The following is an 18,633-nucleotide window of genomic DNA, read 5'->3' on the forward strand; positions in this document are numbered from 1 at the left end:
AGAGATAAAGTCTAAGAATCCTAAGCGATGCATACTTTTTTTTTGAAAGTTGCAAAGCTAATGCCAGATTTTCACAAGTGTTTTCCTCAAGATTACAGATAGCTAGACTGCAAGTAGATACAACAGACATTACAATATACCCTACAGTAGATACAACAGATATCACAATATACTCTACAGTAGATACAACAAATATTACAATATACCCTACAGTAGATACAACAGATATCACAATATACTCTACAGTAGATACATTATTACAATATACTCTACAGTAGATACAACAGATATCACAACATACTCCATAGTATATAGTATAGTGGAATTATTTTGTCATTATGGGAAATTTCTGAGAAATAGATATCCAAAATCAGCATATTGTAAACGAGTACACAAATTCCCCTAATGGTAGTATGACTTTAATATGGGATTATTAAACTTCCGCGTGCTGTCCGGACAGCAGAGTCCCTCGCAGTCTTCAAATACAGACTGAAGACCCATCTGTTTGTGGAATATTTAAATGACCACTGATCCTGCTCCTATGTTGACTAACTGAAACTCTAGTACTTATTGTAGGGTGATGTTGATTACTCTGATGTTGACTGCTCCTGTGTTGACTAACTCTAGTACTTATTGTTTACTACTCTGATGTTGACTGATCCTATGTTGATGAACTCTAGTACTTGTTTATTACTCTGATGTTGACTGCTCCTGGGTTGACTAACTCTAGTACTTGTTTATTACTCTGATGTTGACTGCTCCTATGTTGACTAAATCTAGTACGTATTGTTTACTACTCTGATGTTGACTGCTCCTGTTGATTAACTCTAGTACTTGTTTACTACTCTGATGTTGACTGCTCCTGTGTTGTCTAACTCTAGTACTTGTTTATTACTCTGATGTTGACTGCTCCTGTGTTGACTAACTCTAGTACTTGTTTATTACTCTGATGTTGACTGCTCCTGTGTTGTCTAACTCTAGTACTTGTTTATTACTCTGATGTTGACTGCTCCTGTGTTGACTAACTCTAGTACTTATTATTATTCTGATGTTGACTGCTCCTATGTTGACTAACTCTAGTACTTATTGTTTACTACTCTGATGTTGACTGCTCCTATGTTGACTAACTCTTTATATGTATTTTGCACTTCTAGGCATTAGCACTGATCCCTGTATCTCAACAGTATTCTAGTTCATTGGTATCTTGCACTCTAACCTACTTTACTGGCTAGAATCTGTTCTATGAGGAAATGACAAAGCACTTTTCTAAGTCATTCTGAATAAGAGCATCTGCCAAATGCTGTAAAAGTAAATATAAATGTACTCTTATGTGGTCATGGAACTGTCTTGGCTTTATGGGACATTTCTGAGAAATAGATATCCAAAATCAACCTGAATGAAATGAGTACATGAATTCAGCTAAAGGTATTATTTTAATAGGAGATAATGAAAAATGGTAGAGTGAAATTTGTCCAAACTTACTCTGCTGATACTCTGCAAATTCAGTCTATACAAAATTAGTGCATTATTTCACCTAAAGGTAGTTTGAATTTAATATGGATTTATAAAGACATTGTACAGTAAAATGTGTCCAAACTTACTCTGCTAATAGTCAAGGGCTTCTACTCACATGTGGTAGTGTAATTGTTTTTGCATTTTGTTAAAATTCAGAAAAATATGTAAAACTTCAATATAGATTTATTAATGATCTGGTGATGGCCAAGGGCCATCATTCAATTGGCAGTGGAATATTTCAGCCCTGGAGTTCCCCTGCCCTGCACATTTGCCATATTTCAGTAGTGATAACCCCTGTTTCAGCTGGCAGTCAAGATCTATAATAACCTTCTGAGAAACATTATGTAGAAAAAGCATTTTTCACAATGCTTATTAAGCTGTGTAAATATATTACCAAATGTGTTTAATCTAATTACGCAATTAAACTAGTTCAATCAAGTAAACTGCATTTTGTACAAATACGCAAGTCTGTTTCTTTGCTTAGGGAGAGTTAGATTGCGGTGAGCAGCGAAATACCGTAAAATCGCGCATATAGGCGCATTGAATTTAAAGCGCGGATGACTTGACCGTGAACGCCTAAAGCGCGGATAGCCTGATCGCGGTTGTAACCTAGTGACCACCTGTAACCTAGTAACCACCTGTAACCTAGCTACAAGGTTTAAATGTGTTTAAACTGATGTAGGTGACCTGACTGATTAATACACAGCTGTACTTCATGAACACCAGATGTTATAAATCACATCCCCGTCAAATCATCCTCCTCCCTCCTGCTCTCAACTACGTGAAGATCCAACCGCATTTCTCCTAAAGACTGTATCTTGATTGTTGCAAAGACAAGAAGTCCAATCTTGCTTATTGACGGTTTGGTCAAATTGTTGAGACTGTTAGCTGGTTAGATATCTGTGCTGAACAGTAAACAACTAAACAAATCAACATAGCTAAACTTTCTTTGCTAACATTAGCTAGTTAGCTGTTAGCCATGAATGACGATCAGAGATTCCGTGAAAAACTCACACAGGCTTTGTCTGTCTGTCTTAGTCCATCTACTTTTACTTTTTGTCTGTCCCTTTCTGGTATTTTTCCTTTTCTCTTGGAAATCACCATAGCAGCAAATATCCTCCAATTCCAGTTTGAGATTTTCTGTCATTTTCATGATCCACTACAGTTCTCTTCACCTCAGTAAGTTAAAACAGCTCCTCTGATGCTATTGGCCACTGTAATGACGTCATTCAATATTCTGCCGCCCCGGCCGTCCTACCACATATGTGATTGGATAAAATTACTGTCACTCAAATTGAGAAACTTGTCACTCATATTTCTGTTCCTGTTGGATACAAGTGCTTCTTGGATATTCATGTTATTACTACCTTTATTTTTTTTTTCAAATGGTACAATTTAAAAAATTTGTGGAGTGTTTTTATTGTACCTTTTGACATTTTTTAATACGTCAACATAGACTTCCTAAAAACACAAGGGCAACAATCACAAGGTTATTACTGTATTTCTAGACCAAACTGTTTTCTGCTGTTAAGTGTGCTCCCAGTTTTAGTTGAGAAAAATATTAGGAACATTATCTTCACTACATATAATGGTGTTATACTGTTTCTGACCATTCTGGTGCCCTACACACACCCAAACACACCCTGCTGCTACCACACTACAGTTACAGTGAAACTACAAACACTCCATAACTGCAGCCTGATAATATTTAATAGACAGACTGAATACAGGCATGCTAATAGAACACAGATTTGTACCTTCAGTTTCCAGAGTTGGCTCTGTCCTAGTACAATTCCCCCAGGTCATTGTGCCAGTGTTGGGTAGTGTAGTCTATTGTGTGGCTGCGTGTATCAACATAAAATATTGTGGGTGTAGAAGATTACTGTACATTCACTGAGTGGATTTGAACTTGTTACATCTACTGTATTTTCTTTTCCCTCTTCTGGTTTATGTTTAATGAAGACAGGTTTGGGGTGGAGCATGTGTTGGGTTTGGTTTTTATTCTGGCTTATACTCCCCATAGAGACAGATGGCATGTTTGTAGATCTCTGTTACTTTTTTGTAATAGTGGTTTGTGCTCAGAATAAAGTGTCTGTTGTGGTCTCTCCCCCTACACTGGCACATAACAGAGATGTATAAAGGTTGGTATCTCTCTCTAATCATCTGCAGCTGAAATAACCAGCAACTGAAGATGGCTGCCTCCAACACTCCAAACACTGTAAGATAAAACTGATGATTTTCTTCATAATTTGTGAACCCTAAAGACGGCCATGTTACTATATTGTGTGGGATGTAGCTTAGACACATTAAAACTAGCATAACCATTGTATTAGAGTGTTGCTATGAACAATGCATTAAATAAGAGTTTTACACATTTCTTTTTTTTTTTTTAACAGAGCAGTGCCTTGACTCTCCCACTATTTGTATTTTATATAATTTCCCTGCAAAACACCTTCACTATTGTTTCTGAACTTCTGAGCCCTCCAGACATCTTGTGGTTTTAAGTATTTTCTGTGGTCAGTGTTTGTTCTCCTGTATGGAGGAAGCAGAAAGACAAGGAGCACAGCAAGGGGTCCAGTGAGGAGCACATTCTATCAGTGGTGGTCACACACACATAATAGTTCTGCCTCTCTAACACACACAAATAGATCTGTCTGTCTCTCTCTCTCTCTATTTCACACACACAAACTCACAGATAATAGTTCCGTCTCACACTTACAAATAATAGATCTGTCTCTCTCTCTCTGTCTCTCTCTCTATTTCTCTCTCATACACACACACACACACACACACACAGATAATAGTTGTGTTTCTCTCTCTCTCTCTCTCTCTCACACACACACACACACACACACACACACAAATAATAGTTCTCTTGCTCTCACGCACACACACAGATAAAAGTTCTCTCTCTCTCTCTCTCTCACATACACACAAATAATAGATCTGTCTGTCTCTCTCTGACTGTCTCTCACTCTCTATTTCAGACACACACACACACACACACACACACACACACACACACAGATAATAGTTCTCTTTCTCTCTCAAACACGTAGATAATAGTTCTGTCTCTCTCTCTCCCCATCTCTCTCTCTCTCACACACACACACACACACACACACACACACACACACACACACACACATACAAACAAATAATAGTTCTGTCTCTCCCTCACACACACACACACACACACGTTTCAATCGAGGTGAAGCATTATAAACAGGTAAATGAAACATATTTGTGTCAATCTGTGTAATAAATAAGATTTCAAACAGTAGTCATATTGGCTCTGAACTAAACAGTGTGAGGTCTGGTTTACTGTGTATAAACAGTAGTTATATTGGTCCTGAACTAAACAGTGTGAGGTCTGGTTTACCGTGTATATACAGTAGTTATATTGGTCCTGAACTAAACAGTGTGAGGTCTGGTTTACTGTGTATAAACAGTAATTATATTGGCCCTGAACTAAACAGTGTGAGGTCTGGTTTACTGTGTATATACAGTAGTCATATTGGCACTGAACTAAACAGTGTGAGGTCTGGTTTACTGTGTATAAACAGTAATTATATTGGCCCTGAACTAAACAGTGTGAGGTCTGGTTTACTGTGTATAAACAGTAGTTACACTGGCCCTGAACTAAACAGTGTGAGGTCTGGTTTACTGTGTATATACAGTAGTCATATTGGCACTGAACTAAACAGTGTGAGGTCTGGTTTACTGTGTATAAACAGTAGTCATATTGGCACTGAACTAAACAGTGTGAGGTCTGGTTTACTGTGTATATACAGTAGTCATATTGGCACTGAACTAAACAGTGTGAGGTCTGGTTTACTGTGTATATACAGTAGTCATATTGGCACTGAACTAAACAGTGTGAGGTCTGGTTTACTGTGTATATACAGTAGTCATATTGGCACTGAACTAAACAGTGTGAGGTCTGGTTTACTGTGTATGAACAGTAGTCATATTGGCTTTGAACTAAACAGTGTGAGGTCTGGTTTACTGTGTATAAACAGTAATTATATTGGCCCTGAACTAAACAGTGTGAGGTCTGGTTTACTGTGTATAAACAGTAGTCATATTGCCCTGAACTAAACAGTGTGAGGTCTGGTTTACTGTGTATATACAGTAGTTATATTGGCCGTGAACTAAACAGTGTGAGGTCTGGTTTACTGTGTATAAACAGTAGTTATACTGGCCCTGAACTAAACAGTGTGAGGTCTGGTTTACTGTGTATATACAGTAGTCATATTGGCACTGAACTAAACAGTGTGAGGTCTGGTTTACTGTGTATATACAGTAGTCATATTGGCACTGAACTAAACAGTGTGAGGTCTGGTTTACTGTGTATAAACAGTAGTTATATTGGCCCTGAACTAAACAGTGTGAGGTCTAGTTTACTGTGTATGAACAGTTGTTATACTGATCTTGAACTAAATAGTGTGAGCTCTGGCTTGTTTGCTGGCAAATAATTTCAGCACCAAATGTCCAGTTGAGGCCTGCAGAACATATTTACTGGGGGGACAGATGGGACCATTGAACATCTTGTGGTGACACACTAAAATGGCCTTACAGCACAGAGGAATTTCAGGGTACACAAGTTAAGTGTATAATAAACTACATACATACTGTTTAATTCCTTATCAGATTATGACAATCACATGAAGTCAGTAAGGGAGTCATTCATTAACCCATAAGATTACATTTTGAATGAATCATCACCAATAAATCAAGGGTGTGGGTTACATAAACATAAATATTATTATCTGAGAAAGGTTCATTTCTGTCCAGCACTTAATATTTTATATCACTTACAAGTATCTTCCATTCTTTGATTCATACCCTTGATAAAGGTTGTATTTCAAGATTCCAAAAATTGTCTGTGGTTATAATTCTATGTTTAGTTATAATTCTACAAGTGGTTATAATTCTATGTTTAGTTCTAATACTACAAGTAGTTATAAGTCTCCCTGTGGTTATAATTTTACAAGTGGTGATAATTCTTGATGTATCTACATTCTGTAGTATCAAATAATGAATTATGGATGCAGAAATGTCAGAAATGTCTGAAGTTCTGATGTAATTACAAAACACCACACATGCTAGGTACCACACACACACACACACACACACACACACACACACACACACACACACACACACACACACACACACTTAGACAATATCCCACCCAAAAACACAAGGGAATCATGTGTGCTTGTAGAAGAGTCCTGTAATGTGTCTAGAACCTCAATAGTTCAGCTTTAAATGTTTTAATTAAGATTTTAAGGGCTTGTATTTGCAGAGAGATTAGAATGACTGATGTTTACAGTGTTTCCATACATAAACTAGATAAAATCACTCAGTGAAAATCTTACATTAGAACACTTCATTTTACAACACTATTGTTGGGAGTTTCTGAATATATTCATCCTGTAAGACATGTTGCTAAATTTCTGCGCTCAGGTGACCAAAAATGCAGCTTGTGGACAAAATGCCAAAGCACCTAGTTGAAGCAGCATTGTAATAAATACACCTGTACATGTGGACAAGGACTCATCTGTGTCTCCTCTTTACAATGTTATATTTCCCTTCTAGACTTGAATATCTGCTTATGCATCACAAATGTAACTCTTTGTCTCCACAGTGTGGTCATTTAATGAAATGCAGTGAGGTTTCAACAGAAAACTATATTTAGAAATATTTAGAGAAGAGAACTTTATAATATAATATAAAAATGTATATTTCCTTGCATTTCCTTGTCTGGCAATGTTTGTTTAATACTGTACTATAAGGGAGTTGACACTGACCTTTTTAAAATGCCTCTTTATTTACATTCAAAAATAGTCACAGAAACTCACCTGAGAATCTCCAGTTTACAGTGTGAACTCTTCAGTCCAGCACAGAGCTGCTCCACTCCTGAATTCTGCAGGTCATTATTATTCATCTCCAGCTCTCTCAGTGAGTTTTCTGTTTGTAGAACTGATGTGAGAGATTTGCAAGACTCTTCCGTGAGACCACAGCCAGATAGTCTGTAAAAGATTAAATACAGTAAATAATGTAGTTCAGTCAGAGGATGATGAATTAAAAGATCTGAACTGCTAATAAAAATGTAAAGAAGAGTTTGAAAGGTCTGGAACACACCGATACATTTTCAGCCTTTTAATTTTACAAACACAGCAACATTTAACACTACTGTGTCTTCATCAAAGACAAAATGGACAAAAACATGACAAATAACATTCATTAGCAACCTAAAACAGATGAACAAATAATGGATGGTTGGTTCATAAGTCAGTGAATGGCAGTTACCATAATCAGAGTCCAAATATCAAAATATCCCACCCCTAACACCATAACAGGAAACAGAACAACATAGATCTCATTCAATGTTTCACAAATACAAACACATTAATATACAAACCAAAAATATTGTTGGCAGACACGCAGAGTAGTGATTATGGAGAAATAAACACTGCAATATTGATTATGGAGGAATAAACACTGCAGTAGCGATTATGTTGGAATGAACACAGCAGTAGTGATTTTAGAGGAATAACACAGTAGTATTTATTATGGAGAAATAAACACTGCAGGAGTGATTATGTAGAAATAAACACTGCAGTTTTGACTATGGAATAATGAACACTGCAGTTTTGATTATGGAGGAATGAACATTGCAGTAGTGAATATTAGTGTATGAACACTGCAGTACTAATGGTGGTAGGATGAACACTGCAATAGTGATTATGGAGGAATGAACACTGCAGTATTGATTGGACAGAATGCAGACGGCATAATCTTTTACTAGTGTTTACATTCCTTTGCTCACAGTATGAGTCACTGATCATGAAACATTCTCCTCTGCCTTTGCTTTTCCAAGTGATGTCCTGAGTTCTGTCTGAGTGGTGCACCAAGAATCCTAGAGGCTTAATAGCTGAGTCAGGGAACCCATCAGTCAGTCAGGTGTGTGTGAGGCAGACCCCATCAGTCAGTCAGTTCTGACCCTCTCACACACACAAATAATATATCTGTCTGTCTCTCTCTTGTGGTGACACAATAAAATATCCTTACAGCACAGAGGAATTTCAGGGTACACAAGTTAATACAGTGGTAAAACCACTATTATAGTGTATAATAAACTACATACTGTTTAATTCCTTATCAGATTATGACATTCACATGAAGTTAGTCAGGGAGTCATTAATTAACCCATGAGATTACAATTTGAATAAATCTTCACCAATAAATCAAGGGTGTGGGTTACATAAACATAAATATTATTACCTGAGAAAGGTTTAATTTCTGTCCAGCACTTAATATTTTATATCACTTACAAGTATCTTCAGTTCTTTGATTCATCCCCTCGAAAAAGGTTGTATTTCAAGATTCCAAAAATTCTACTTGTGGTTATAATTCTATGTGTGGTTATATTTCTACATGTAGTTATATTGCTACATTTGGTTATAATTCTACATGTGATTATAATTCTATGTGTGGTTATAATTCTCAGTGTGTGGTTATAATTCTCAGTGTATCTGAATTATGTAGTATCAAATGATGAATTATGGGTGCAGAAATGTCTGAAACAATATCGCTACTTCACACAACTAATTTATTCACTAAAATCAACTATTTACATTAACACAAAAAAACAACTAAACAAGTCAGCAGAGCTGTGGGGCTACAGTGAGAGTGGACACAGCCAACACTACAGCAGACCTGTGGAGCTACAGTGAGAGTGGACACAGCTGACACTACAGCAGAGCTGTGGGGCTACAGTGAGAGTGGACACAGCTGACACTACAGCAGAGCTGTGGGGCTACAGTGAGAGTGGACCCAGCTGACACTACAGCAGACCTGTGGGGCTACAGTGAGAGTGGACACAGCTGACACTACAGCAGACCTGTGGGGCTACAGTGAGAGTGGACACAGCTGACACTACAGCAGAGCTGTGGGGCTACAGTGAGAGTGGACACAGGTGACACTACAGCAGATCTGTGGGGCTACAGTGAGAGTGGACACAGCTGACACTACAGCAGAGCTGTGGGGCTACAGTGAGAGTGGACACAGCTGACACTACAGCAGACCTGTGGGGCTACAGTGAGAGAGGACACAGCTGGCTCCTCTGTCTCTGTCTGTTGTGTTCAATCTCTTCCATGTCCTCCTCCTGGACACTTTCACCATCAAGTTCTTCTGTCTTTTCTCTCTCCTGCTGTCTTCTTACTAAAGAAGGTTGCCATGGCAATAGCATTAGCCTTTCTCTTCATCCTGGTTGTTTTCTGTCTCTCTATACTAACTGTAAACGAACAAGCAGGAGTATTTTATATTCAAGCCAGTTACTTAGATTCAAGGAAGCTAACATTAGCCTCATTGGCTTTGTTATAGTACATCAGGCAACCAGTGTGACACACACACACACACACACACACACATACACACACACACACACACACACACACACACACTTCACTCCTTCTCTCCTCCTAATCTCCTAATTACTGATTACTGTGTCTTGTGTGTCTTTCTTTCTCTCTTGTAATTAAGTCCACAGGTTCATTCGTCCAGTGCTGAACATTGTTCCTCACTACTGTGTTCAGATATCCTGAGTTTACTGTCAGCTGTCTGCTCAGTTTCTCTCTCTGCTGACTCGACGTCTTCTACCATCACTGTTCTATTTTTGTTTGATGTCTCTAGCTTGATGAAAAAATTAGCAGCCAACATTCACTCCTAAGTCAAGCTAATATGACGTTAGCGTGAGGTATCTAGGTGTAGTAACCAACAATATACTGTAACTTGGCAAGCTTAAGGTTACTAATATTAGCCAGCTACATGCTTCATAAAAACACCTGTGGAGAGAGATAACAGGTTTATTTTAAGGAATAACCAATAAACTTTTCAGGTCTATTGAATGAATATTAACTTGTTTCGTTCTTTCCTCCAGCACAGCTGTCATTTCAGCTCACCTTAACATATGTTGAACACATGGTGTAAATCATAATGAGAACGGAATCTCCCACCCAAAAATGCAAGGAAATCATGTGTGTTTGTAAAAGTGTCCTGTAATGTGTCCAGAACCTCAATGGTTCAGCTTTAAATGGTTTCATTAAGACTTTAAGGGCTTTTATTTACAGAGAGATTAGAATGACTGATGTTTACAGTGTTTCCATACATAAACTAGATAAAATCACTCATTGAAAATCTTACATTAGAACACTTCATTTTACAACATTGTTGTTGGAGTTTCTGAATATATTCATCCTGTAAGACATTTTGCAAAATTTCTGCACTCAGGTGAACAAAAATGCAGCTTGTGGACAAAATGCCAAAGCACCTAGTTGAAGCAGCATTGTCATAAATACACCTGTACACGTGGACAAGGACTCATCTGTGTCTTTTCTTTGCAATGTTATATTTCTCTTCTAGACTTGAAAATCTGCTCATGCATCACAAATGTAACTCTTTGTCTCCACAGTGTGGTCATTTAATGAAATGCAGTGAGGTTTCAACAGAAAACTATATTTAGAAATAGTTAAAGAAGAGAACTTTATAATATAATATAAAAGTGTAAAGTTCCTTGCATTGCCTTGCCTGGCAATGTTTGTTTAATACTGTAGTATAAGGGAATTGACACTGACCTTTTTAAAATGGCTCTTTATTTACATTCAAAAATAGTCACAGAAACTCACCTGAGAATCTCCAGTTTACAGTTTGAACTCTTCAGTCCAGCACAGAGCTGCTCCACTCCTGAATTCTGCAGGTCATTATTATTTATCTTCAGCTCTCTCAGTGAGTTTTCTGTTTGTAGAACTGATGTGAGAGATTTGCAAGACTCTTCATTGAGACCACAGCCAGATAGTCTGTAAAAGAGTAAACACAGTAAATAATGTAGTTCAGTCAGAGGATGATGAATTAAAAGATCTGAACTGCTAATAAAAATGTAAAGAAGAGCTTATAAGGTCTGGAACACACTGATACATTTTTAGCCTTTTAATTTTACAAACACAGCAACATTTCAACATTACTGTGTCTTCATCATAGATAAAATGGACAAAGACATGATAAATAACATTCATCAGCAACCTAAGACAGGTGACCAAATAATGGATGGTTGGCTGATAATTCAGTGAATGGCAGTTACCATAATCAGAGTCCAAATATCAAAATATCCCACCCCTAACAACATAACAGGAAACAGAACAACACAGATCTCATTCAATGTTTCACAAATACAAACACACTAATATACAAACAGAAAATATTGTTGGAAGACAAGCAGAGTAGTGATTATGGAGGAATAAACACTGCAGTAGTGATTATGGAGAAATGAAAACTGCAGTATTGATTGGACAGAATGCAGAGAGCAGAATCTTTTACTAGTGTTTACATTCCTGTGGTCACATTATGAGTCAGTGATCATGAAACATTCTCCTCTGCCTTTGCTTTTCCCAGAGAGGTCCTGAGTTCTGTCTTTGTGGTGCACCGAGAATCCCAGAGGCTCAATAGCTGAGTCAGGGACACCATCATTCAGTCAGGTGTGTGTGAGGCAGACCCCATCATTCAGTCAGGTGTGTGTGAGGCAGACCCCATCAGTCAGTCAGGTGTGTGTGTGAGGCAGACCCCATCAGTCAGGTGTGTGTGAGACAGACCCCATCAGTCATTCAGGTGTGTGTGAGGTAGACCCAGTCAGTCAGTCAGGTGTGTGTGAGGCAGACCCCATCAGTCAGTCAGGTGTGTGTGACTCAAACCTTATCAGTCATTCAGGTGTGTGTGAGGTAGACCCAGTCAGTCAGTCAGGTGTGTGTGAGGCAGAGCCCATCAGTCAGTCAGGTGTGTGTGACTCAGACCCTATCAGTCATTCAGTCATCAGTACAGCAGAGCTGTGGGGCTACAGTGAGAGTGGACACAACTGACACTACAGCAGACCTGTGGCGCTACAGTGAGAGTGGACACAGCTGAAACTACAGCAGACCTGTGGTGCTACAGTGAGAGTGGACACAGCTGACACTACAGCAGACCTGTGGTGCTTCAGTGAGAGTGGACACAGCTGACACTACATCAGACCTTTGGGGCTACAGTGAGAGTGGACACAGCTGACACTACAGCAGACCTGTGGGGCTACAGTGAGAGTGGACACAGCTGACACTACAGCAGAGCTGTGGGGCTACAGTGAGAGTGGACACAGCTGACACTACAGCAGAGCTGTGGGGCTACAGTGAGAGTGGACACAGCTGGCTCCTCTGTCTCTGTCTGCTGTGTTCACTCACTTCCATGTCCTCCTCCTGGACACTTTCACCATCAAGCTCTTCTGTCTTTTCTCTCTCCTGCTGTCTTCTTACTAAAGAAGGTTGCCATGGCAATAGCATTAGCCTTTATCTTCATCCTGGTTGTTTTCTGTCTCTCTATACTAACTGTAAACGAACAAGCAGGAGTGTTTTATATTCTAGCCAGTTCCTTAGATTTAAGGAAGCTAACATTAGCCTCATTAGCTTTGTTATAGTACATCAGGCAACCAGTGTGACACACACACACACACACACACACACACACACACACACACACACGGACACACACACACACACACACACACACACACACACACTTCACTCCTTCTCTCCTTCTAATCTCCTGATTACTGATTACTGTGTCTTGTGTGTCTTTCTTTCTCTCTTGTAATTAAGTCCACAGGTTCACTCGTCCAGTGCTGAACATTGTTCTTCACTACTGTGTTCAGATGTCCTGAGTTTACTGTCAGCTGTCTGCTCAGTTTCTCTCTCTGCTGACTCGACGTCTTCTACCATCACTGTTCTATTTTTGTTTGATGTCTCTGGCTTGATGAAAAAATTAGCAGCCAACATTCACTCCTAAGTCAAGCTAATATGATGTTAGCGTGAGGTATCTAGGTGTAGTAACCAACAATATACTGTGACTTGGCAAGCTTAAGGTTACTAATATTAGCCAGCTACATGCTTCATAAAAACACCTGTGGAGAGAGATAACAGGTTTATTTTAAGGAATAACCAATAAACTTTTCAGTTCTATTGAATGAATATTAACTTGTTTCGTTCTTTCCTCCAGCACGGCTGTCATTTCAGCTCACCTCGACATGTGTTGAACACACAGTGTAAATCATAATGAGAACGGGGTCTCCCACCCAAAAACACATGGGAATCATGTGTGATTGTAAAAGTGTCCTGTAATGTACCAAGAGCCTCAATGGTTCAGCTTTAAATGTTTTCATTAAGACTTTAAGGGCTTTTATTTGCAGAGAGATTAGAATGACTGATGTTTACAGTGTTTCCATACATAAACTAGATAAAATCACTCAGTGAAAATCTTACATTAGAACACGTCATTTTACAACACTGTTGTTGGAGTTTCTGAATATATTCATCCTGTAAGACATTTTGCTAAATTTCTGCTCTCAGGTGACCAAAAATGCAGCTTGTGGACACAATGCCAAAGTGCCTAGTTGAAGCAGCATTGTAATAAATACACCTGTACACGTGGACAAGGACTCATCTGTGTCTCCTCTTTACAATGTTATATTTCTCTTCTAGACTTGAAAATCTGCTCATGCATCACAAATGTAACTCTTTGTCTCCACAGTGTGGTCATTTAATGAAATGCAGTGAGGTTTCAACAGAAAACTATATTTAGAAATATTTAAAGAAGAGAACTTTATAATATAATATAAAAGTGTAAAGTTCCTTGCATTGCCTTGCCTGGCAATGTTTGTTTAATACTGTAGTATAAGGGAATTGACACTGACCTTTTTAAAATGGCTCTTTATTTACATTCAAAAATAGTCACAAAAACTCACCTGAGAATCTCCAGTTTACAGTTTGAACTCTTCAGTCCAGCACAGAGCTGCTCCACTCCTGAATTCTGCAGGTCATTATTATTTATCTTCAGCTCTCTCAGTGAGTTTTCTGTTTGTAGAACTGATGTGAGAGATTTGCAAGACTCTTCATTGAGACCACAGCCAGATAGTCTGTAAAAGAGTAAACACAGTAAGTAATGTAGTTCAGTCAGAGGATGATGAATTAAAAGATCTGAACTGCTAATAAAAATGTAAAGAAGAGCTTATAAGGTCTGGAACACACTGATACATTTTTAGCCTTTTAATTTTACAAACACAGCAACATTTCAACATTACCGTGTCTTCATCATAGACAAAATGGACAAAGAGATGACAAATAACATTCATTAGCAACCTAAGACAGGTGACCAAATAATGGATGGTTGGCTGATAATTCAGTGAACGGCAGTTACCATAATCAGAGTCCAAATATCAAAATATCCCACCCCTAACAACATAACAGGAAACAGAACAACACAGATCTCATTCAATGTTTCACAAATACAAACACACTAATATACAAACAGAAAATAGTGTTGGAAGACAAGCAGAGTAGTGATTATGGAGGAATAAACACTGCAGTAGTGATTATGGAGAAATGAAAACTGCAGTATTGATTGGACAGAATGCAGAGAGCAGAATCTTTTACTAGTGTTTACATTCCTGTGGTCACATTATGAGTCAGTGATCATGAAACATTCTCCTCTGCCTTTGCTTTTCCCAGTGAGGTCCTGAGTTCTGTCTTTGTGGTGCACCGAGAATCCCAGAGGCTCAATAGCTGAGTCAGGGACCCCATCATTCAGTCAGGTGTGTGTGAGGCAGACCCCATCAGTCAGTCAGGTGTGTGTGTGAGGCAGACCCCATCAGTCAGGTGTGTGTGAGGCAGACCCCATCAGTCATTCAGGTGTGTGTGAGGTAGACCCAGTCAGTCAGTCAGGTGTGTGTGAGGCAGACCCCATCAGTCAGTCAGGTGTGTGTGACTCAGACACTATCAGTCATTCAGTCATCAGTACAGCAGACCTGTGGGGCTACAGTGAGAGTGGACACAGCTGAAACTACAGCAGACCTGTGGTGCTTCAGTGAGAGTGGACACAGCTGACACTACAGCAGAGCTGTGGGGCTACAGTGAGAGTGGACACAGCTGACACTACAGCAGACCTGTGGGGCTACAGTGAGAGTGGACACAACTGACACTACAGCAGACCTGTGGGGCTACAGTGAGAGTGGACACAGCCGACACTACAGCAGAGCTGTGGGGCTACAGTGAGAGTGGACACAGCTGACACTACAGCAGATCTGTGGGGCTACAGTGAGAGTGGACACAGCTGACACTACAGCAGACCTGTGGGTCTACAGCAGACCTGTGGGGCTACAGTGAGAGTGGACACAGCTGATACTACAGCAGACCTGTGGGGCTACAGTGAGAGTGGACACAGCTGACACTACAGCAGACCTGTGGGGCTACAGTGAGAGTGGACACAGCTGACACTACAGCAGAGCTGTGGGGCTACAGTGAGAGTGGACACAGCTGACACTACAGCAGAGCTGTGGGGCTACAGTGAGAGTGGACACAGCTGACACTACAGCAGAGCTGTGGGGCTACAGTGAGAGTGGACACAGCTGGCTCCTCTGTCTCTGTCTGCTGTGTCCACTCTCTTCCATGTCCTCCTCCTGGACACTTTCACCATCAAGTTCTTCTGTCTTTTCTCTCTCCTGCTGTCTTCTTACTAAAGAAGGTTGCCATGGCAATAGCATTAGCCTTTCTCTTCATCCTGGTTGTTTTCTGTCTCTCTATACTAACTGTAAACAAACAAACAGGAGTATTTTATATTCTAGCCAGTTACTTAGATTCAAGGAAGCTAACATTAGCCTCATTAGCTTTGTTATAGTACATCAGGCAACCAGTGTGACACACACACACACACACACACACACACACACACACACACACACACACACATACGCGCACACACACACACACACACACACACACACACACACACACACACACACACACACACACACACACACAATTCACTCCTTCTCTCCTCCTAATCTCCTGATTACTGTGTCTTGTGTGTCTTTCTTTCTCTTGTAATTAAGTCCACAGGTTCACTCGTCCAGTGCTGAACATTGTTCCTCACTACTGTGTTCAGATATCCTGAGTTTACTGTCAGCTGTCTGCTCAGTTTCTCTCTCTGCTGACTCGACGTCTTCTACCATCACTGTTCTATTTTTGTTTGATGTCTCTAGCTTGATGAAAAAATTAGCAGCCAACATTCACTCCTAAGTCAAGCTAATATGACGTTAGCGTGAGGTATCTAGGTGTAGTAACCAACAATATACTGTAACTTACTGTACTGTAAAATATAATATAAAAGTGTAAAGTTCCTTGCATTGCCTTGCCTGGCAATGTTTGTTTAATACTGTAGTATAAGGGAATTGACACTGACCTTTTTAAAATGGCTCTTTATTTACATTCAAAAATAGTCACAAAAACTCACCTGAGAATCTTCAGTTTACAGTTTGAACTCTTCAGTCCAGCACAGAGCTGCTCCACTCCTGAATTCTGCAGGTCATTATTATTTATCTTCAGCTCTCTCAGTGAGTTTTCTGTTTGTAGAACTGATGTGAGAGATTTGCAAGACTCTTCATTGAGACCACAGCCAGATAGTCTGTAAAAGAGTAAACACAGTAAATAATGTAGTTCAGTCAGAGGATGATGAATTAAAAGATCTGAACTGCTAATAAAAATGTAAAGAAGAGCTTATAAGGTCTGGAACACACTGATACATTTTTAGCCTTTTAATTTTACAAACACAGCAACATTTCAACATTACCGTGTCTTCATCATAGACAAAATGGACAAAGAGATGACAAATAACATTCATTAGCAACCTAAGACAGGTGACCAAATAATGGATGGTTGGCTGATAATTCAGTGAACGGCAGTTACCATAATCAGAGTCCAAATATCAAAATATCCCACCCCTAACAACATAACAGGAAACAGAACAACACAGATCTCATTCAATGTTTCACAAATACAAACACACTAATATACAAACAGAAAATAGTGTTGGAAGACAAGCAGAGTAGTGATTATGGAGGAATAAACACTGCAGTAGTGATTATGGAGAAATGAAAACTGCAGTATTGATTGGACAGAATGCAGAGAGCAGAATCTTTTACTAGTGTTTACATTCCTGTGGTCACATTATGAGTCAGTGATCATGAAACATTCTCCTCTGCCTTTGCTTTTCCCAGTGAGGTCCTGAGTTCTGTCTTTGTGGTGCACCGAGAATCCCAGAGGCTCAATAGCTGAGTCAGGGACCCCATCATTCAGTCAGGTGTGTGTGAGGCAGACCCCATCAGTCAGTCAGGTGTGTGTGTGAGGCAGACCCCATCAGTCAGGTGTGTGTGAGGCAGACCCCATCAGTCATTCAGGTGTGTGTGAGGTAGACCCAGTCAGTCAGTCAGGTGTGTGTGAGGCAGACCCCATCAGTCAGTCAGGTGTGTGTGACTCAGACACTATCAGTCATTCAGTCATCAGTACAGCAGACCTGTGGGGCTACAGTGAGAGTGGACACAGCTGAAACTACAGCAGACCTGTGGTGCTTCAGTGAGAGTGGACACAGCTGACACTACAGCAGAGCTGTGGGGCTACAGTGAGAGTGGACACAGCTGACACTACAGCAGACCTGTGGGGCTACAGTGAGAGTGGACACAACTGACACTACAGCAGACCTGTGGGGCTACAGTGAGAGTGGACACAGCCGACACTACAGCAGAGCTGTGGGGCTACAGTGAGAGTGGACACAGCTGACACTACAGCAGATCTGTGGGGCTACAGTGAGAGTGGACACAGCTGACACTACAGCAGACCTGTGGGTCTACAGCAGACCTGTGGGGCTACAGTGAGAGTGGACACAGCTGATACTACAGCAGACCTGTGGGGCTACAGTGAGAGTGGACACAGCTGACACTACAGCAGACCTGTGGGGCTACAGTGAGAGTGGACACAGCTGACACTACAGCAGAGCTGTGGGGCTACAGTGAGAGTGGACACAGCTGACACTACAGCAGAGCTGTGGGGCTACAGTGAGAGTGGACACAGCTGGCTCCTCTGTCTCTGTCTGCTGTGTCCACTCTCTTCCATGTCCTCCTCCTGGACACTTTCACCATCAAGTTCTTCTGTCTTTTCTCTCTCCTGCTGTCTTCTTACTAAAGAAGGTTGCCATGGCAATAGC

The 18,633-nt window shown here is 40.1% G+C and overlaps 1 protein-coding gene across 5 annotated transcripts in view; it reads right to left on the bottom strand.

Annotated features, from left to right (window-relative positions):
- Positions 1–18,633, bottom strand: part of LOC118241327 (NACHT, LRR and PYD domains-containing protein 3-like) — a 52,029-nt gene that overhangs the window by 6,089 nt on the left and 27,307 nt on the right. For 4 of the 5 annotated variants that reach the window (XM_081711398.1, XM_081711384.1, XM_081711404.1 and 1 more), the window contains 4 exons: positions 16,888–17,058; positions 14,345–14,515; positions 11,211–11,381; positions 7,383–7,553 (listed from right to left, as the gene is read on the bottom strand). In XM_081711398.1, the coding sequence (XP_081567524.1) occupies positions 7,383–7,553; positions 11,211–11,381; positions 14,345–14,515; positions 16,888–17,058 (684 nt within the window). Of the gene's footprint in view, positions 1–3,890; positions 4,048–7,382; positions 7,554–11,210; positions 11,382–14,344; positions 14,516–16,887; positions 17,059–18,633 lie in introns of those variants that run through there. The other variant, XM_081711408.1, reaches the window with a different exon arrangement.

The sequence above is a fragment of the Electrophorus electricus genome, chromosome 1 (genome assembly GCF_041902795.1).
Source record: "Electrophorus electricus isolate QZ-2024a chromosome 1, ASM4190279v1, whole genome shotgun sequence".
NCBI lineage: Eukaryota > Metazoa > Chordata > Actinopteri > Gymnotiformes > Gymnotidae > Electrophorus > Electrophorus electricus.